The sequence below is a fragment of the Ceratotherium simum genome, chromosome 2 (assembly GCF_057802395.1).
Source record: "Ceratotherium simum simum isolate JZ-2026a chromosome 2, ASM5780239v1, whole genome shotgun sequence".
Taxonomy (NCBI): domain Eukaryota; kingdom Metazoa; phylum Chordata; class Mammalia; order Perissodactyla; family Rhinocerotidae; genus Ceratotherium; species Ceratotherium simum.
Genome location: NC_141901.1, coordinates 96,365,305 through 96,386,348, shown reverse-complemented (window position 1 = coordinate 96,386,348; position 21,044 = coordinate 96,365,305). Strand labels below are relative to the sequence as shown.

Sequence of the window (21,044 nt, the reverse complement as noted above, 5' to 3'; positions counted from 1 at the left end):
ATAATCACAACACTGCTCGTTAAATGCTGAAGGACATCAGGTGCTGAGAGAAGAGCCAAGAGCTTGGAGGACCAAAGGAGGGGTACACTCTGTGGAGGACGGTGTCAGAGAAGCTTCACAGAGGTGGCATCTCAGCTCAACAGGGACTTGCCAGATGGAGAGAAGGTGAGAGCTTTCAAGACTGCCAGCAAAGGTGTTTCCTGGGGTGGTGAGGATTTGGGGGGACACAGAGGCTTCAATAAGGCCAGAAAGAGAGAGAAGCCAGAGCACAGAGAGCCTTGTTTGCTCTGTTAAATTCATTTCTCGGTGATGGGGCATCAGAAATGTTTAGGTTAGTGAGAGACAAGTTCAGATTTGACTTTTAGAAAGATGATTTTGGTTTGAGGGTGGAGAATAGAATGATGGGAGTGAGAGGGACTTTACGGAGACCTGAGAGGAGACTGTGGGCATAATCACAGGTGAGCTGTGAGGAGGAGCTGAAGTCAGCCAATGGGATACAGATGAAGAGCAGGGGTGGATATGAGAGAGATGCAGGGAGCTAGGGAGTGGGGTACCTAGCTTGGAGAGTGGGTGACATCCACCCAGATTTGCAGTCAGGTACAGATTTAGGTAAAGTGGGAATAAGCAGGAATGAGTTTTAGTTCAGGTACATCTAGTAGAGAAGCCAGTAAACAGTTGGAAAAATGGAAATCCAGCTCAAAAGGGAGATTGAGCTTTGCTTAGAAGTTTGCAAAACTCTGATGTCTTGGTGATAATTGAAGGCATGGGTGTACGTGAAAGGTCTCAGAAAGAACCTTAGAGTGAAAAAGGAGGACGTACGATTAGAATCCTGGGAAATGGAACCCCAAGAAATAACCATACACAAAGGATGGGCAAAGGAGGAGAAGCCATTTTGAAGGAGTTTCAGAACGACAGCTTAGAGACGTGTGACAACTTTGGTGACAGTAACCTTAAAGAAGCCAATACAAATGATTAATAATGCTAGCTGCCATTATTATTATTTTTTTCTCCTCCACTTACCACATGGACTACTGTGTTTTATCTCACTGACTGGTTAACTTTCAAGTACAATGGTACAACAACAAAAAACATAAGCATAGGGTCATCTCTCTACCAAATGTCAATTCAACTCTGGGGACAGAATACAACAGGTAGGTTTTGTATTCCATTTTTAACTTAAATCATTTTTACGGCACCTACTCTGTGCCCGGTCCTGAGCCAGGTGTGGGTGATGGAGAGGTGGGGCACCTACTCTGTGCCCGGTCCTGAGCCAGGTGTGGGTGATGGAGAGGTGGGGCACCTACTCTGTGCCCGGTCCTGAGCCAGGTGTGGGTGATGGAGAGGTGGGGCACCTACTCTGTGCCCGGTCCTGAGCCAGGTGTGGGTGATGGAGAGGTGGACTGGTCCCTGCCCTCAACGAGCTTACCTTAGTCCCAGTAGGCGGGCGACGTGAAACAAGCGTGGCAGCCCCCGCGCTACGGTGCTGCGAGTCCAGCGTGCCTCTCTCAAGGGGACGTAGAGCGGAGGGCGGCAGGAAACGAAGACATATCGTGGAGCAGAGACGACACTGGTTGGGGTTTTCAGAATAGAGAAAGGATCATGCGGTATAAGGACCAGGGACAGCTTGCAGGAGGTGAGTTCTAATCCAGGGTAGTCGAGGTTTTGCTGTTAAGGGAAGAGGGCACTAAATCCACCTTCCAGCCCTACCGCTACTCTGCTAGGTAGCCTTAATCTTCCTTGGGGATGGTTCTCTTCTCCAAGAACCTACAGGCAGACACCTCACAGTTGGGAAGGAAGAATGGCGGCTTTACCCCTCCCCCCACCCACTCGTTCCAGGTGTTTCCAACAGGCGATTTCTCAGTCTGAGCCGGGAGTCAGGAGCAAACAGGAGGGTTAACCCTGCCTCCCGAAGCTTCGCAGAATAGAGGTGTGTGGGGAACTCCAGTTCAGTAGTTTTGTGGGCTTGGTTTTGTTTTTTGCCTTTGATGGGATCAGAACGTTCATTTCCAAGGAGAGACAGAAAGAACTATGTCGTATTTAAGAGCAAGAGCCTTGGAGTCAGATTGTGCTTAAATTCTGGATCTGCCTCTTATCCCCTGGGTGACCTTCGGCAGTTTATTCCACCTCTCTAAGCCTCAGTCTTTGTTACCTAAAAATTTGGGATAAAGATACATACCTCCTAGGGATGTTGTGGGGATTAAAGGATAATGTGTACAAACCCCACAGCACAATGCCGGGCACACGGTAGCTGGTTAACAAAAGGAATCTGTGGATCCAGCCAGCGCCAGCTATTGTTACCAATACCCTGGAAGAAGGGCGGCGGACGCACAAGCGGCGACCCCCTCCTCCCCAAATCTCGGCCTGGCAGAAAGCCAGCGTCCTGGAACTTAAAGGGACTTTCGATGGAGGAACCTCATATGGGTGGGACGCCGGGGTCTCTCGCGTTGGCGGAGGCGGTGAGAGCTGGCGGGATCGCTGTCGCCGCCACGAGAAGGGCTGGGGACCCGAGAAAAGAGCCTGCGCTCCTGGTCCCGCGCCCCGGGGGCCGCCTGCGAGGCGGGAGCGGGGGAAAGAGGAGGGGCGAGCGGGCCTGTCCCCGCCTCTCGCTTCTTCCATAAATCACCGCAGCCGCGGGGCCGCGCCGGGAAGTGCGCGGAGCCGGCGCGCAGCGTGGTGGCACCAGACGCCTCCCTTTCCCCCGCGCCGCTCTCTTTCTTCCAGTTTTTTGAAACCTCCCCTCTCGCTCCCCGCCCGGCGCCGCTCCTCCCGCCGGGGGCCGCCGCCCTCGCTGCGCCCGGCCCCGGGAGGCGAGAGCGCGGCGGCTCGGGCCCGGCTGTCAGCCGGCGGCCGCTCTCCGCGCCGGTCCCGGGTCCTGGTCCCGGGCCGCCGCCTCCCCGCCGCCGCCCGCCCGCCGAGCCCGCGATGGTGGCCGCCCGCGCTCCCGCGCTGCAGCCGGGCGCCCCCTAAGTTCCGAGCGGCCGCGGCGCGGGGAGCGGCCGCAGGAGGGGAAGAAAGTTTTGCGGGGCGCCCCGAGCGGGCCCCGGGCGCACCTCCCGCGCTCCCTCCTCGCTGCCCGGCGCCTGGAGCCCGTCGGCCGCGAGTGGGGGGAGGCGGCATGGCCCGCGAGCCGGAGGAAGAGGAGACGGCGGGGGCGGCCGCCCTGGCCCGCTGCTGCCCGGGCTCGCCCGCCCGGGCCGGGGCCGGGGCGCAGCGGCCGCCCCTCTGGCTGCTCTGCCTGGTCGCGTGCTGGCTGCTGGGCGCCGGGGCCGACGCCGACGCCGACTTCTCCATCCTGGACGAGGCGCAAGTGCTGGCGAGCCAGATGCGGAGGCTGGCGGCCGAGGAGCTAGGGGTCGTCACCATGCAGGTAAGTGGCCCCCTTTCCGCCCCCGAACTTGCCAGGTGTCTGCCTGTCTCCTGCGTAGAGCCCCGTCCCATTCCCCAGCACAGGTCCCTGGGCCGAGCAGCGACCTCGCTGGCATGCACAGAGCCCCCTTTTCCGCAGGACACCCCTGTCGTCTGCTCAGACCCCCTTGACTACATACCAACTCCTCTGTGTGCACTCAGAGACCCCTCCCTTCTACGCTGCAGAGGCTCCTGCCCTTTGCGCGGAACCCAGTCTCCCCGCTGCAGAGCGCCTTTATCTCGGCAAGGATTCTCCGGTTCCCTCGCACCTCCTAGAATTTGCACGAATTTGCCCTGCAGCCTTGTTTTCACCCAGCCACCCCTGCAACCTCCCCTTCCCTCTTTGTGCCCTCGTCCCGGGGCAGACGGCCCCGCCTGGCTCGGACGATTTTCCGAGGCCCCCAGCCTCCCCCCTTGACCACCACTTCGTGTCCCCCGACCCAGGCGCACCGACGGGCGCGGGGAGGGAAGGCACCAGCGTGCGCAGCTGCTCCAGGGCCACCTGGGTCCCGGCGGAGAGCCGCCCGGGTGCGTTGGGGGAGGGGCTGGCCTAGATCCCCGACTCTCGTCCGGTGTGGGGGACTTTTTTGTTGCTTTCAGCTGTTGCTGTTGGTTGCGCGCTCTCCGCTGTATGATTTTTGTTTTGTTTGGTGTATGCCTTCTTGGAGGAGAAAGAAGGGAACACAGTGAATAAGGTTCCCGTGTCTCTAGATGTTTACCAAGTCGATCCTCCCCAGGAGAGGAAGGGGGCTTTAGAAAGATTGCCCGCGGCCAATGAGGAATCCTGAAGATGTTACTAATAACCAACAGTAATAAAAATTGCTGAACAGCAACCACCTGGAGATTCTATCCCGCCGTTATTGTAACCGACTTGGCCGGAAAGGCCCACTGGATTAGCAGAGGTTGAGGTGACATTCCGGGTCTGGAACCTTTGCTGTAACGTTCTTCCGTAGAACAGCCTCATTCTCTTAGGCATCCTAACAACAATCATGGTGATGAATGTGGTCTTCTTCGAAAGAGCGAAGTTTCCAGGAATGTGTTCTTGGAATAGGTTTCTGATTTCGATTCCACTGTGACCACCCTTCCACCTCCCACCGGGAGAGGTGTTTTGAGTCACTTGGGGATTCAGGTTTCTGACGTCTTTTTTCTTTTTTTTTTTTTTTTAAACTCCTTCTCTTCAACCCCCATGCCCCAGTTTCCTCCCAGGATGATACCATTTTCCTAAAGCCGGTTCTCAGACCTTTTCCACTGTAGTGAAAGAGGATTGTGATTTTTTTTTTTTTTTAAGAGTGAGATGAGGTTGAGAAGTGGATGGTTTGCTTGAAAGATAAATCTGTATTTATTTGCAGACACCCAGCACGAAGTGCAATAGAGTCGGGTTTTCCTCATTTGCATAATAATAGACATCTTTTAAGATACATCAATTTAACTGTCCTTTTCTATGCAGATATTTCAGGTTCAGATTCAGTGATAATTTTTTCCATATGCATTTTCTGATTTCTGATGATTGCTGACAGAGTTCTTAGGAGTGAAGTGACTTTTAGAGGAAATGGAACTAAAATGTTAGAAAAAAACTAGGAGTTTTTTCCTTTAGTGGTGAATGTTTCAATTCAGAGCACAAACAGTTTTATTTTTGCATAAAGACACCTCTTTTAATAAAGAAAATTCAGTATGTTGCAGTTTTGGGCTGTATTTGTAAGATTACAAGGCGTTTGTCACTTTCACTCCATCTCTAGGGCTGGAAGAGGGATCTTAGGGTTTTTCGCCCTTCCCCATATAAGCTGAGGACTTGCTTCTTCTAAGATGCTGACAGCAGTTTTACTGTTTCTCACCCGATCCTTGACAAAAGGTGAAATCGGATCCACACACATTGTCATTCAGGTAGAGATGCAAAGCAAATGTAGTTTTGAAAGGCTTTCCTGTTGTAAAGGAGACACTTGAGAAAAAAGCTCTGATCGGTGGGGGGTTTGTGCCCAAATGGCCCTTTATCTCCTCCCAACTGGCCTCTTTCTAACACCTTTGCAACCTCATTGTAAAAACTGGCCTCCTGGGGACAGGGTTTTGTCTGGCAAAATGTGAAGTGGCTTCTCTCCTTTTTTTGAAAGGAGAAGCACATACTGTATTTAAATTCCTCTTCTTGAGCTGTACATTGATCTGCCACTTGCCTCCATCTGGGAAAATTGGGGAAAGAGTCTCTCTTTAATTTTGTTAGACTGCCAGCTTTTGGTGCGGGGAATACTTGTAAAATAAAATCTAAGTCAGGTTGGATTTTTGGCCCCTGGAACAAAGATTGCGAGCCTCACGTTTTCCTCTAAACCTCTGGGATCTGTTGAATGGATCTGAAATTATGTGGGTTTAGTTACCTAAAGTGCAGATTATATAGTCCTCCTTTGTGGAATGTTGTATTTTATAGCTGTCGAGCTCATCAGTTGTTCAGAGGTAGGTGGCCTCGTGTGGACGTTACGGTGAGTGGGGTCAGACTTCCATATGCAGATATGAGTGGCTGGGGAGAGCTCCTGTCTGCAGGGAGACTGTCCTCCCTCGATTAAGGGGCTGACTCCTTTCATTTGACCTTGGCATTTCAAGCAGAGTGTAGACCTTTCAAGACAGCATCTTATTTGATGAGAAACTTTCTGTAGGTCAGTTTATATGTAAAAAGCCTATTTTCAGACTTTTGAATTGCTTCTGCTGCTGCTGAAATTCTCCAAAGACAATTTTTAATTTTGAGAAATTGCAAAGTAGCTCTCAAACAAGGCCTGTTGCAGCGTTTCGAATGGCAGCACATACTGCTCACAGGAGGTTGCAAGGGGTAATTTTACAAAAACACAAACCAGGCCTTTCTTTCAGCACTGTTGTTTCCCGTGGCAGTTTTTGTGCTTGCTGATAGAGAAGACAGTTTGAAAAGTGGTCTATCCTAAACATTTTCTTGGAAAGCTTCTCTCATGGAGGCTGCCTGCTTATTTTGTTGTTGTTCCTTTTTAGTAGTGGACAAGATTTAAAAAATCTTTAAATGACTTGCACCAACTAGTTTTGCCAGTGCCCTGGGAGAGCTGCCCCCGAGTACTGCCCCCTGGCAGCAGACATCATACCTCATGGGTAAAAGTCGAAAACATGATCATCGGCTCCTCAGGGAACTGGTGGAGCGAAGCTGTCACCGGTGAGATCTGGGGCAGAGGGCGGTTGTATCCAGGGAGACTTGCTTCTGCCTATTCATTCCTGCAGCAGGTTTTTACCAAGCAGCACGTGGAGGGGAAAGAACTCCACGTTGGGTAGTTAGAGACCTGGGCTCCAGCTCTGCCGCTTACAAGTTGGGCGATCTGTATCTGCAAAATTGGGGACGAGGATTCTTCCTAGAGATTTGCTCTGTGGACTTAATGGAAATAGTGTGTGTGAAGGCATCTGTTAATGTGAAGCTGGGGCTGGGAAATGTTGATGGACGTGGTTGTTCTTTTTTTTTTTTCATTTATTTATTTGTTTTTTTTTTCCCCCAAAGCCCCAGCAGATAGTTGTGTGTCATAGGTGCACATCCTTCTAGTTGCTGTATGTGGGACGCGGCCTCAGCATGGCCGGAGAAGCGGTGCGTCGGTGCGGGCCCGGGATCCGAACCCGGGCCGCCAGTAGCGGAGCACGAGCACTTAACCGCTAAGCCACGGGGCCGGCCCGGACGTGGTTGTTCTTAAGTAGAGAAATACTCATGGAGAGCTTACGGTGCACAGAGCTCCGTGCTAGGCCTTTAGGGGACTTACAGGGTGGTGGTCCAGCACAGCCCCTTAAGGAGTTTACAGTCTGCGGGAGGAGGAGGTAAGACTGCACAGGTAAAGCAGTAAAGTAACAATGCCTGCTTGTTAGAAGGCATATCTGGCTCTGGGAGCCATTTTACCAGGTACTTATAAGGCCCATTTAACATTATATGACAATACAGGCTTCCTAACAGCAAGGGCCTGGCATGCGGCCAGTGTACCTGCCTTGATGTTAACTCTAACACAGCTCTGCTGGGCTGGGCATAGTCACTGGGAACTTGGCAGACACACCAGCAGGTTGGTCAGACAGCTGCTCTATGGGGCCTTGAAGGGGGGGGGGTGCTTCCAGTGGGGGCAGAAGACATACCAGAAGCACAAACTAGAACGTCTACTCAAATTGAAGGAAGAGCAGCAGCCAGGACAGCGACTTCAGCAACTGAAGAGTCAACTGGGGCAGGGCACTGGCTGAGAATATAGTGCGATGTTGTTGACAGTGGCTGCAGCTGCAAGTGAGAGGGGAGGCCTTCTCTGGATGCACCAGAACAGCATTGCGTAAGGGCGTTGTTCATTGTCGCATGCATTCAGTGAACTTTGGGGGGCTTCTACTCTCTGAGGGGCCTTGGGTTTGACTAAGCTGGGGATACAAAGTGAATAGGGCCTGGTTTGTGACCTTAAGCTCTCAACTGATGATGATGGAGACAGATAGAGAAAGAGGCGTTATGATACAGGGGGTTAGAGAGAGGCGGTGGAATGCAGTGGGTTAGCGCGATGGCAGAGGAACAGGGCATTATGGGAGGACAGAGGAGGGGAGGTCACGGAAGACGGCTTCTCCTCCCTTGGCCTTTTCAGTGAATTGTCCATACACAGAGGCTGATTCTGAACGCAGCGGCAGCCTCCAGCATATGAAGGGTAACCAAACCATTGGTTCCTCAGACATTTCTGATTCCCTTTGGTGGCACTGGACGAGGTAGTTGGTATGTCTCAAGCGTCTGAGAAGGGGGTGGCTGTGACTCTTGGATCTCTTCATACAGCCTCATGTCTTACTCATTTCTTTGGCCATCTCCCCTGGAGTTTCTGTGGTTACTGGACAGGAGCATCTTGGTGGCTCTACTGTACCTGCATGCTGTTTGCAGCTGTGTTTAGGTGCAGTTTGTATTTTCCCCTAAATTGTGTCCATCATACCAGGAATGGCATGTCTTAGGATGATTTGAATGTGTACTTGGGCAATATAGAACGTTTTAGGGGGAAAAAAGTCACCTGTATTTGCAAATAATGTGGTTTGATTCTATGCGCTGCGTACAATATAAACCCTGGTGGAAAACCCACTGCCTTGCTCTCTTCTGAAATTGAATATTTGGAGGAGAAGAAAACTGACCATCAATGGATGACTCTGAGTTGAACTTGGTAAGAATGAGCCCAAGGAAAAGCATGTTGAATGACTTCTGAGGGATTCTCCCTGTTTGCTTAGTGCTGCCTCCACTTCCTCCCCACTAATACCTGTCCTCGCTGGCATCGGCGCCTGGGCCTAGGTTTTTCCTGCCAATCATACTTGAGTCTGGAGAGGGGTGGGGAGGGGAAAGAGATGGTTTCACAGTTTATAACTTGGTGCTATTTCTGGTTGCTGCTTGAGTGCCTTCCTTGAACTTAAGTGGATGAGCAGACAGGAACCTTGCAGAACTCTGGAATTTTGGTATTATATGCAGTGGGATTTATTTTGGGTATGCTTGGATCTGGTGTAAAAAGGTATTGAAATTCAAAATATGAAGGGACAACGATTTTGACTCAGCTAGTTATTAACTGTAACTTCTAGTGTGTTGTTAAATTGCTCTGAACTTTAGTATCTTCATGCTTCATTTGGTTAATGGACGGAAATATATTTTAGAAGAGAAGTGTCTAGTGCAGGATCTGACATTGGAACAGGCAGTAAACAGAAATAAAGATGGGACAGCCTGTTGAGTGCCAGGGCACAGAGCTGGAAGACAACCACCATGTAGCTCCCGAGCCTGAAGGAAACAAATCTAATTTTCAGAACCTGCAGGTTTCTGTCTTAGGGGTTAGCAAAATGCGGTGCACAGATCTCAGGGATGTGGTGCCAAACCATCCTTTGGGATTTATGAAGAAAATATTAGATCTGCCATTCATAGTTATTTATTTACTTTTAAACTTTTTTATTACAAAGATTTGAAGAAATATACAAAAGTAAAGAAAAGAACGTAAGAATGCCCATGTACCTCTTACCCAACTTAAACAGTTATCCACTTGTGGTCAGGCTGGTTTTATCTCTGCCTCTGCCTCCACCCACATTTCCCCTCCACCCAGATTATTTTGAAGCAAATTCCAGGTATCACATAATTTCTTCCATAACATTTTTCATTGCATTCTTATTTAATTTCTATAGTTTTAAATGTTTTATATACATAATATATTGGTGCACTAGTCTGTAGAATTTGCAGTCCACAAATAAATACAAATATTTTAGAGGGTATATACTTACAATTTTTTATGATGACATGCCTGAGCAAAACCATCGCCGTGTTCCCTAGCCCTTTGCCAGTAGCCAGTATCTTTGCCCAGCAGCCTCCTCGGCCTTCCAGATGTAATGCCCTAGCTTCATTTGGGAAGCTCCCCATGGACCCTTTTTTCCTCCCTTACACATGCCATCTGGCCCTCGTTTTCATGCCTAGCCCTCCCCACAAGGCTGAGGTTCCTTGTTTCTTAGTGGGTGGCTTACCGTGTGTGCACACGTATTTGACTGCAGCATGGATCACGTCCTCTCCTTACTGTGCTTGCTCCTCCTTCCAGAGGAGGCAGGAGTGAGAAGCGCCCAGCCAGACGAGCTGTAAGTGGGAGAGAGGGGAGTGTTGAAGAGGAAAAGCTGGACTATAGACGTGTGTCTTCTGATCAGCCTGTCAGCAAATGTTCACTGGGTGCCTTGTTGCAGTGTTGGAGTGGGGAGAGTGAAGAAAAAGCCTAGGACATCGTGCTTTCCTTCTGAGAGCTCTTGCCTTATCAGGAGGCTCAACCAGTTTGTATGGGTCAAGACCGTATAGAAAGAAATGCTCAAGTATGGGATCTACCTTACTCCCAGGGTTGCTAAATCTAACATTTACAGAGTCAGACAGAATGAGTGAGGTGGGCCAGGTGTAGGGCAGGGGGAGTGGTGTTCCTGTAGTGAACTGCAGGGCATGTGCCTGGCTGACGCAGGGACGTGCTACTCAGCTCCTTGATTGTTGCCCATTGGCAGCGAGAGTCCGGTGTTGCCCCATGACTGTTTTTTGCGAGGAGCTGGATATCTGGTTTTTAGACGAAACCTCTTGATTCTTAAAATGTTGACAAGTAATTCAGATTTTAAAAAAACATTGTGTGGGCCAAACCAAACATGTCTTCAGGCTGGATCAGGCCAGAGGCCATGAATTTGCAGTGTCTGGGCTAGAATTATTCCGTGGTCTCCAGGAGATGAAACCAGTGCGTGCGTGTAAAGAGGATGGGGAAGCAAGTTCTGTGTAACAGAGAGGAAAACTTTCCGATAGAATAGTTCTCAGTTGGATTGCTTTGGGAGATGAGGTCCCTATCGTCATAATTACTTAAACAAATAGTTATTAAATGTTTATTTGGTACCAGGTACTATGTTAGGTCTGAGATATCCATCGGTTAATTTCCGATGCAGTGGCTGTCATGAGAGAGGAGGTTCTGGATGCTTGGAGAAAGTATGTCAGGGATGTTAACCTATTTGGTGCTGGAGAGGGATTCTGGAAGGACTCCCAGAAAAAGTGGAATGAATAGGAATTGGTTAGTCAAAGAATGGAGTTGCCAGAAAGCTCCTTTGAGGAATGGAAAGATGGCATTAAGGTTTGGAGTTGAGAGAGCTAGAGGGAAGACAGGGCACAGAAAGAGGTCGGAGACGCAGCCAGAGGTCAGGATTGTGAGATCCTTGATCCTTGTCAATTGAGACATTAAATGCCAGGTATCAGCACACAATTTACACTGGCTTGAACAAGAAAGGAGCCTGCTGCCTTATGCAATTGCACAGTCCGGGGCAGGTCCTGGGCAGGGCTAGGTTGGGGCTCAGACAATGGGGACTATACCCTATTTCTCTCTTTGCATGCCCACTTTCTTAAATAGGCTCGCCCCTTTGTTTCAACATGGCTGCCAGTAGCTTACCAGCATTTGAGTTGGGAACTAGCCACTGCTTGTGCCTGAGTCTCTTGTATTTGGAGGAGATGTGCTCTGGGGGAGAGGAACTAGAAATCTGGACAAGGCTTGCTGCCTAGAAGACTCAGTGAAGTGATTTAGGATTCAGGCACCCTTAGCAGCCACCCGCTGCCCGGGCCTGCTCCATATGTAGTTCTGCCTCCCCAAGTCCAGTTCAGGGAGGGCCTGCTTTGGGGTCTCCCTGCTTCTGGTGGGCAGACAGGCTGGCTCGCTTCCCCTGGTGGGCTTGTGGTCTGCCCTGAGGGGTTGTACAAATCTGGGCTCAGCAGACCTGCCCTTGGCTTGCCTTTTCTCCCTGACCTCTCAGATCCACAGATTACTGGGTTCCGTGGGAACTGGGAAGGACTAGAGAGAGTCAGATGTGCCTCCTTCATTTTGCAGATGAGAAACTGAGGCCCCGTGGGGTGGCCTGGAGATCACACCGGTAGTAAGTGGCAGACTTGGAACTCCAGCCTCGGTCTTCGGCCTCTTGCTTTTTGACCCTTTTTACAACACTGTCCTGTGGGAGCTCCATTCTTCCAAGACAAGGGCGGCTGAAGAGGGAGAAGAACCTCGACGGAATTAAGAATCTTTACGTTCCTCTTTCGATAAAGAAGTTTGGCTTAGTTTTTTATGGCTGAGAACTTAAAGCCAATAGTCCCATTTGACAGTTGACTGGTTTTTTTAATGTTAAGTTGTTATTTAAATACCTAGACGTCAGTGAGCCACTGAAGAAATACAAAAATTCTGAGACTTACTACAATGTTGTTAGATATTTTTTTAAAAGCAAATTTACGTGGTCAAAGCTATTTATAATTGTGAACCTACCTGTACCATCAGAGTAATATTTTATTAAAAAGGTAAAGCATAAAAAGAAAAGAAAACTTAAGGGGAGGAACAGCTTTGGTTTTTTTGGTGTTTGTTTATGTAAAAGTTACAGAAGGAAATTCCACCTGTAATTTTTAGGCAAAGTTCTATTTTGGAATTGAATTTCAGGACCTGCCTTTCTCCCTAGTCATAGCAGTATGAAGTTTGTTCATTCTTTCTCTCTCTTTTATTTTTTATTTTTATTTCTTGGTGAAAATTGCAATAATACTACTACTTTGGAGGGGTTGTTTATTTGATTTGATAATGGAGCAAAATAAATGTCATTTGAATGCCTCTTTACCTTGCCCTTTCTGTTCTGAGTTCAAAAGAAGTTTTCCCTACTTCAAATTTCCATAGTCAAAAGATTTCTGAGTTAATCACAGTTAGAAAGATTCCAACACCTGAATGCCGGAGTGGGTCGACTGAGAAGTAGCTTCTGGTGCATATGTCCCTGGAAATTGTGTGCTTTGTTGTGATTGCGGAGTAGATGCCAGTGGAGTAAACATTTCTCTGTTGTACGTGATAGCGTCTTGGTTCTGTTCCAACCACAATGGTTATTTCAGAAAGTCAGTCAAAGCCCAAGACTGCAGCACTTTTTTTCTTGATTCCTCTTGGATATTTTTTTAAATTTATTTTTGCATGGAGTATTTTAAAAGATACTTTGAGGCCCTGGCGGAAGGGCAGTGAAAATCGGCAAGCCAGGGAGAATGAATCTGAATTTTTAATTAGGCTTTGAGTTGTTTCTTCAAAGTGCGGAGACATCATTAGTGATGTAAGTCTTGTTGCATTAGCGGAGACTGACATTTTACTTCAAACGGGGAGAGTGCAGCTGTCCTGTGCAGATAAAAGTTGCCAAGTGCAGAACAGCAAGGTGGATTGGTAGATAATTAGCTGTCCCACATTACTGCAGTGTGGAAGAAGCCTGCCAGTCATGGGCAGGAAGGAGGAATTATTAGCGGGAGAAAATCCAAGTGTCATAAAGCAATCTGCAATCACTTCAGCTGTGGCAGAGCTGATAAGGCGCGTATTAAGGAAACAAGACACACAGAGACTGGTATGTGATGGCCAACTTTCTTTTTTTAAAAATCTTAATTCAAAAGAGGAATGGCCAGAAATTAATGATCCATAAATACACTGAAGTACAGATTCATCAGTCTGCCCTGACTCCGTATGTAAGATAACTAACCAGCTTAAAATAGTCTTCTTATTTCCATGTCGCTTGAAAATAAAGTGAGGATTCTATATGGGAAAAAAATCACAGGGAACCCATAAAGCCTTGACAGTTACTGTGCTGTGCATAACCATGAAAAGATATCTGAAGAAGAAATTTTGAAATATATCACCTCCCTGATACATGTGTTTAGAAATAGTGTGAGGATGTTTTTATGGCCTTATTGGTGGAATATGTAAGTGTGTGTATTTAAATAGTCTTGAAAGTATTTCTGTGATCATCACGTTCATGTCTGGGAGATGAGAGGTGCAGAAAGACCTGTTGGGTTTCTTGTCCATCCTCGATCATTTACTAACTCAATGAACCTTCATGGGACTTTTTTTTTTGCTGAGAAGGTACACCCTGAGCTAACATCTGTGCTAATCTTCCTGTTTTATATGTGGGTTGCCACCACAGCATGGCCACTGATGAGTGGTGTAGGTCTGCACCCGGGCCTCCAAAGCCAGGCACGCTGAACTTAACCACTAGGTCATGGGTCTGGCCCCCATGGGACTTTTTTGTCCACTTGGATTGCTCCCTGTGCCCCTGCCAGGACACTGGACTGTTTTGTCCTAGTTCTTCCATGTTTATTGATTGGCTTTCTCCAAAGCCAGTGCCTCTGCTGGCAGCCCAGAGACAGGAGGTGCTGAGTGGGCTGGGCCCTGTGTTCTGCGGTTCGAGTGTCCTCTGAATCAGAGCTGCCCTTGGCCGCTGCAGGAGGGCAGCCCGTTTTCTGCTTATTCTGCTCCCTCCCCAGGGGGCTGTCACTGGGTTGGTGCTGCCCTGGGCAGTTTTGGAGAAACCCTGAAGAACTGAGGTCGTTGGTGGTCTTGGCTATTGGATCTAGAGTTGGTTTCACTGACCCTACGTGTAGCTGGGATATTTGCCCGTCTGTAGTCTCGAGAGAGGGTGGGGGGGGAAGGACACTAGACTGTGCTGATTGTGAACCAGTCTACTTTGCTGTGGGTTGAGATGCCTGGAGATAGTGTAAATTCAGATGACCATGAAGGAGGCCTGGAAATTTTAATTTACATCCATGTGTATTCAGATAATAAATGTGGGCAAGAGTTGCAAACAGTAAAGCTTTGTAGGGATGAGAGTTATTGGAGCATGAGCAAAAACTGTCTGGACTGCAGTAACTGTGTGGGTGTCTTTAAACAGTAGGCTTTGTAACTTTCTAATAGGAGTAAAAGCTAAATTTGGAATAATAGCTATGTTTCCTGTGTCTATTTCATTACTCAGTCTAGACTGGCAGTGGAACCTCTTGAGCCTTTACTTGTTAGGAAAGATTTAAAATGTTCCAGAGGAGTGAAACAGACTAGCAGAGTATCAAGCACATTCCTTCTCTAAGTATTAGTTCTGATGTTTAATTTCTACGTTAGGGAAAGTTGGGGTATGTATATTGAGGACATTTAGGAACATAAAAAATTGTACGTGTACTTGCAAACTATGTAGTTGGAGCTACTTTATCCTAGAGGTTAAATTCATTAGTTAATTCATGTAAATATGTATTGAGCATATACTATATGCCGGGTACTATGCTTGGATTTGAGTTTGTGGTTAAAAAAAGAGACATGATCCCTACTCGTTTGGAGTGTACCACCTACTAGGTGAAATAGACATTAAAGAAATAATCATGGAAATAAATATTAATTATAAAATTGGAGGACTGTTAGAGTACAAGGGAGATCCTTTAAAAATATGTCAGATATGTCAACTCCTCTGCTTAAAACTCTCTAAAGGTTCCCATCTGACTCAGAGTAAAATCCCAAATTACAGTGGCCTTCACAGCCGGACATGATCTGGCCCCTCATTTCTTTGTGGCCTTCTCGCTTACCTCCCCTCCCCCACTAAGCTCCCCCCCCCGCCCCCCCCCACACCCCCCACTGTTCCTCCAGCACTCCAAGTATACACCTGCCCCAGAGCCTTTGAAAGTACTGTTCCCTTTGCCTGGGAACAGTGAGAGGCCTTCCCTGCCCACTCTCTATAAAACAGCACCCACCCTCCCTTGCCTCTCCTCACTCTGTCTCCTTACCCTTTCATTTTATGTTTGTCTTGCCTCCTAACCTCCCACAAGTAAGTTTTTTATTGTTGGCTGCTGTTGCTTGGCACTTAGAATTATTCAATACATACTTACTGGACAAGGGTGAGTAGGAGTGACAACTCAGGATGGGTGGTATGTATGAGGAGGAATCTGATGAGGTGATGGAAAGGAGGAGCCAATCAGGGAGGAGCTGGGGGCTAGCAGAAGGAGGAGGAGGCAATCAGGGAGGAGCTGGGGGCGAGCAGAAGGAGGAGGAGCCAATCAGGGAGGAGCTGGGGGGCTAGCAGAAGGAGGAGGAGCCAATCAGGGAGGAGCTGGGGGGCTAGCAGAAGGAGGAGGAGCCAATCAGGGAGGAGCTGGGGGGCACTAGCAGATGGAGGAAGAATGAAGGCTAAATAATGTTCCATTTTATGTGTATACCATGTTTTGTTTGTCCATTCATCAATAGACATGGGTTGCTTCCACCTTTTGGCTGTTGTAAATAATACTACCATGAACATGGGTGTACAAATATTTGTTTGAGTCCCTGCTTTCGGTTGTTTTGGGTATACACCCAGAAGTGGAATTGCTATATCATATGATAATTCTATGTTGAATTTTTTTAAGGAACGCTCATACTGTTGTCCATAGTGGCTGCACCATTTTATATTCTTATCAGCAATACACAAGAATTCTGAATTCTACATACCCTTGCCAACACTTGTTATTTTTTTTAATAGCCATCCTAATGGGTGTGAAAATGTACTCCATTTGGTGTAGAATTCCATGAGTTTTGATAAATGCACAGTCAGGTAACTATCACCCCCCAACAATTTCATCACCACCCAAATTCTCAGATGCTGCTCCTTTGTAGTCAGTCCCCCGCCCCCCCGCCCCCAACCTGGAACCCCTGAAAACCATCTCCATCTCTGTAATTTTGCCTTTTCCAGAATGTCATATAAATGGATGCATTATGGTATGCATTTTGAGTCTGGCTTTTTAAATTTAGCATACTGCATTTGAGATGTATCCATTTTGTGTATATCAATAGTTCATTTCCTTTTTATTGCTGAGTAGAATTCCATTGTGTGGATGTACCATAGTTTGTTTATCCATTCACCAACTGAAAAACATTTGGACTTTTTGAGGTTGTAAATCTACTATAAACATTCCTACTATAAATATTTGCATACAAGTTTTTGAGCATAAATTTTCATAACTCAAGGGGTAAGAGTGCTGTGTCATATGGTAAGTGTATGTTAAGCGTTGTAAGTGCCCGTCTGTTTTCCGAAAGGGCTGTCTCATTTTGTGTTCCCACCAGCAGTGTGCGAGAGTCCTGGCTGCTCCCCGGCCTCCTCAGAGCTTGAGCGGGTCAGTCACTTTAATGTTGGCTGTTGTAAAACGTGTGAAGTGCTGTCTCATTGTGCTTTCAGTGGACATTTCCCTAACGAAGAATGGTGCCGAGCTTTTTTTCATGTACCTAGTTGATGTTAGTATATCTTTTTTGGTGAAATGTCAAAACCTTTGCCCATTTTTAAATTGGGTTGTTTCCTTGTTGATTAAAAAAAAAATCAATTGATTTGTATGTAGATTTGTACAATAATCACCACTGTCTAGTTTTATAACATTTTTGTTATTCCCAAAAGTTCCTATGTGCCTGTTTATTATTGAGTTTTGAGAGACATTTTTTAAATATTCAGATGTATTTTTTATTTGCCTTACACATGCCAAATGCTACTACTATAAGTTGGTTTTTCTTTTTTTTAGGTGACATTGTTCTCACAAGAAATTTGCTTTTATTACTTAAAGAATAATGATGCCCAAGATTGGCAAGGATAAAGTGTAATCCAGGATAGATAAAAATCTTTAAAAGAGAGTTATGGATCTTGCAGTTCTTGTTTTCAGCTAAAAACAAAGCATCATTGAAGAGTTTGGTTCCTGTGGCCTGTGTAGATCCTTAGACTTAGTCAATTTCTTAGTAACTATTGATTGAACTCGTCTGTGTCCCAGCACGGCTCTAGGTGTGGGGGTCCACCGATGAACAGACCAGAGTCCCTGCCTTTGAGGGGCTTACATTCTGGAAGAGAGAGATAGATACTTAAATATGCAAAAGTTCAATAAAGATCACATTGGGCCCTGCTCAGCTCTCTGAAGGAGATAAAGCAGGTTAATGTGTTCAAAGGGGGCTTCTTGGGGGAGCTGATATTTGAGGTGAGGCGTGAATGGTGTTGGGGGCAGCCTGAAGAGGCTGGGGGAAAGGGTAGGAAGCACAGGGCCTGAGGGGAGAATGAGCTTGGCGGATCTGAAGGGAGACAATCAAGGAGGGTGGGAGTGGAGGAAGATGAGAGAGGACGGGATCACTGAGGAGACCAAAGGATTTGGGTTGTATTCTGGCTGAATGGGGAAGCCACTGGAGGATTTTAGGCAGGAGCATGACGTGGTTGACTTTTGCTTTAGAAATATTCCTCTGGCTGTTGGTACCCTGGTTGTATGTGGTGGGAAGTACAGTTGGGGAGGCAGAAATGGAGGCTGGGAGACCAGTTAGAGAGTAATGAAGGCGTTTATTCTCCGTGGAGATGTATCACCACATTTACCTTTGTGGTTTCATTTAAATATGATGAAATTGTGTTATTTAATGGTGTACGTCAACAAAGGCCCACTGGGCCAAAGCTGTGATTTGAAAGAAAGTAGGGCAGCTGCAATAGAATCAAGATTCAAGAAAATAGAACTTTTCAATATAGAAAATATGAGACAACATCGGTAATCTCCTTCATATTTACAGATATTCTCTGCTGAATGATTGATCATTAAAGGTGGTCTAGATCTTGGCTTACCAGCTATGGAATTTTTGATAGGTCCTTTTTTCCTCATAACAGCCTCAGTTTTCTCACTTTATGCAGAGGGAAATAATTCCTGCCTCAACCTTGGGGTGTTGTAAGGGTGGCAGTGTAGGTATGTCATAGACTCGTCATCATCATAGTCATCACCATCGTCATCTCTGATTCTGTTAGGATGCTTTGAATTGCAAGTAACGCATTCCAACGGAAACAGCCTTAAAAGACACAGTTTGTTGGGTTATACAGCTGAAAGGTTTACAGATAGTGTAAGCTTCAGGCACAGTTTGATCAAGAGCCCCAGCTCCATTTTTTTTCCCTGTTAGTCTCCTGGCTCTGTCATCTTCTGGGTGTTAGCCAATCCTCAGGCTGGCTTTGCCTGTAGTAAAATCAGTGCAGTGATGCCACGCCTCTCAGGGACACACTATATCCTTCAGAAGAAGAAGACCCCTCCCTCCTCCACTCATTGTAGGATGCCTGGGGCCACCCTGACTGGACCTTACTGTGTTTAGTGGAATGCAAGAGGGTGGGATTACATTAGTTTGTGCCAGTCAGGACCTGCTCCTAGAGCTGGGCGTGGGGTTGATGCCACCTGCATCTCGAGACTGCTACATAATCCAGTGATTGGGGCAGCAGGGGGATGGCACAAATGTTCACACGTTTCACTCTCATCGTTCCAGTGACAGTGGAATATGGGGATGATTTTGATTATTTTGGCTGGCCTTAGTCATGCTGGGCTCTCCTCCCCCCCTTTTGAAAAAACGTGATTGATTATTTCCTGAGCACCTGCGTGAAACAGGAAGTGCTTGATGGTGTCACATCAGCGTGATAGTCTGGTAGTGCTTGATCTATTGTTAGAAGAATCCGAATCGATTAGTTTAGAAGGCAGTTCTCATACTTTATATGTTAGGATATAATTTTAGCTCTATCTGAGGTAATTATGGCTTGAAATTACCCACGCTGATGGAGTTTACATTTTATAAACATGTTCTTCCAGATACGTCTTAATGACATCATATGTTAATCATGTTTCTAAGTACCTGGTGGCAGATACGTGATAATTTGTGTTTTGCATATTTCAGTTTTTTGACCACTTTCTATTTACCCATCCCTAATTTCTTGTCTGTTCCATGATGACACTTAGACAAGTCATGAAGAGAATTGCTACTTTGGGGTGTGGTTATTAAACAGCCTGCATTTAGTTCATTTGAAACTAAATAATAGTTAATATATTTTCAAATGAATGTATACAAATTTTATTGGATTTTAATAAATGTTCTTGGAGAGATTTATAGTTACAAGAACAATTACCATCTATTTTGGACAAAGGAATAGAGAATTCATTTTTTGGGGAATCTCATTTTGACATAGTAAAATATTATTAAGGAGGTGAAGTGTGAAAAGTATCTTGTTTTAGTTTACCCTCCCAAAATTTATCTTCTATTTGATCTGATTCAAGAGTTATAGGACTTGAATGTAATACAGTGAATTTCTTGTTGAATTTTCATTCAGCATGTTCATAAATTATTCAAGTGAAGGTATGTGGTTCCATTGCCCAAAATATCTGACATTGAATCAAGGGATGGGAAGCCTGCTAACACAACTGCCCGTGTTCCTTCGTCCATTCTTTCATCGCCTTAAGATGTGCATAATCTCCCAAGCGGTGTGCCTTATTTGGTAATTTTAGATATCTTCCATACCTTGGTTCTCTTAGTTATGAGACTAAGATCAAAATTGTATAGAGAGACATTGGGCTATTTCTTCTTAGTTTTACCATCACATTAGAATTCTATAAATGCCCTTTTCCTCAAAACATTCACATCACTATAGAACACCGTTAAAACTTTACACGTGATTCCTGTATCTAAACGATTTAACCAGGAAAATTAAGTAAATGATGAAATAAGCAATCCTTTATGTCACACATTTCATGTCTGTGACTAGCCGGGCATTCTTATAGATGCTGAAGACAGAGCAGTCAACAACACACCATCCGCCTTCCTGGAGTGGACGTTCTGCTGGGGGAATTAGTAAGCAGGCTAGGAACAGCAGGGGACGAGGGGCAGTTCGGGGAAACTGTATGAATGCAGTGGTCAAGACTTTTGCTTGTTGGATTTGGGTGGTCGTGTGGCCTGGCGGGATCGTCCAAGAGATTACTTCTTTTCGGGCTGGTCTCTCCCAAGCCGCATTTCTTATTTATGGTTTTAGGAGACTCACAAGACTCAGGGTAATTGTTTACAAGTGGCCTGTAAACAATTACTGTGCTTTGCTCTTCCTCTGTGTGTTTCCTATAAACCCTTTCCTTGGATTTTTATTTCTTTTTGCTGTGAGCTGCCTGACACTTACCCCGTTCTCCAGTCTCCCAGGACTGGCCCCTCGGGAAAGGGAATGCTTGTCTTCTTGTCGGCTTTGGGGATGTGTGCAAACCCGAAGCCATTTTAGGCAGCGCAGAGGCCTTCCCTGAAGGAGGCACGAGATGTGCGTGGTCCCAGCTGTCCTCAGCTCACAGGCAGTCTGGCCTCCAGAGCTCGTTGTGAAGTCTGCTGTTTGGAACAGCATTCACCCGGAGGGGTTCTCAAAGCAGACCCCGTTCTCAGGCCAGCTCACAAAAGCCTGTTCAGAGAAAGGCAGATTTTAGTCCAGGCTTGCTCGCTGTCCTTCTGCGCCTCACGTTCTGCGCTGTAGACACTGGGGGCACGTTCGCGGGGCTGGTAGGGTCAGAAGAGAAGCTCTGAGAGAACAGCAGTGCCTGATGCCGGGGGTCAGCAGGGTCA

At 46.8% G+C, this 21,044-nt stretch overlaps 1 protein-coding gene across 2 annotated transcripts in view; it reads left to right on the top strand.

Moving 5' to 3' along the window:
* The first annotated feature begins 2,668 nt into the window (after window positions 1-2,668).
* Window positions 2,669-21,044, top strand: part of CACHD1 (cache domain containing 1) — a 208,221-nt gene continuing 189,845 nt past the window's right edge. For both annotated transcript variants that reach the window (XM_087449533.1, XM_004431450.3), the window contains exon 1: window positions 2,669-3,367. In XM_087449533.1, the coding sequence (XP_087305659.1) occupies window positions 3,116-3,367 (252 nt within the window). In that variant the 5' untranslated portion in view covers window positions 2,669-3,115. The remainder of the gene's footprint in view (window positions 3,368-21,044) is intronic.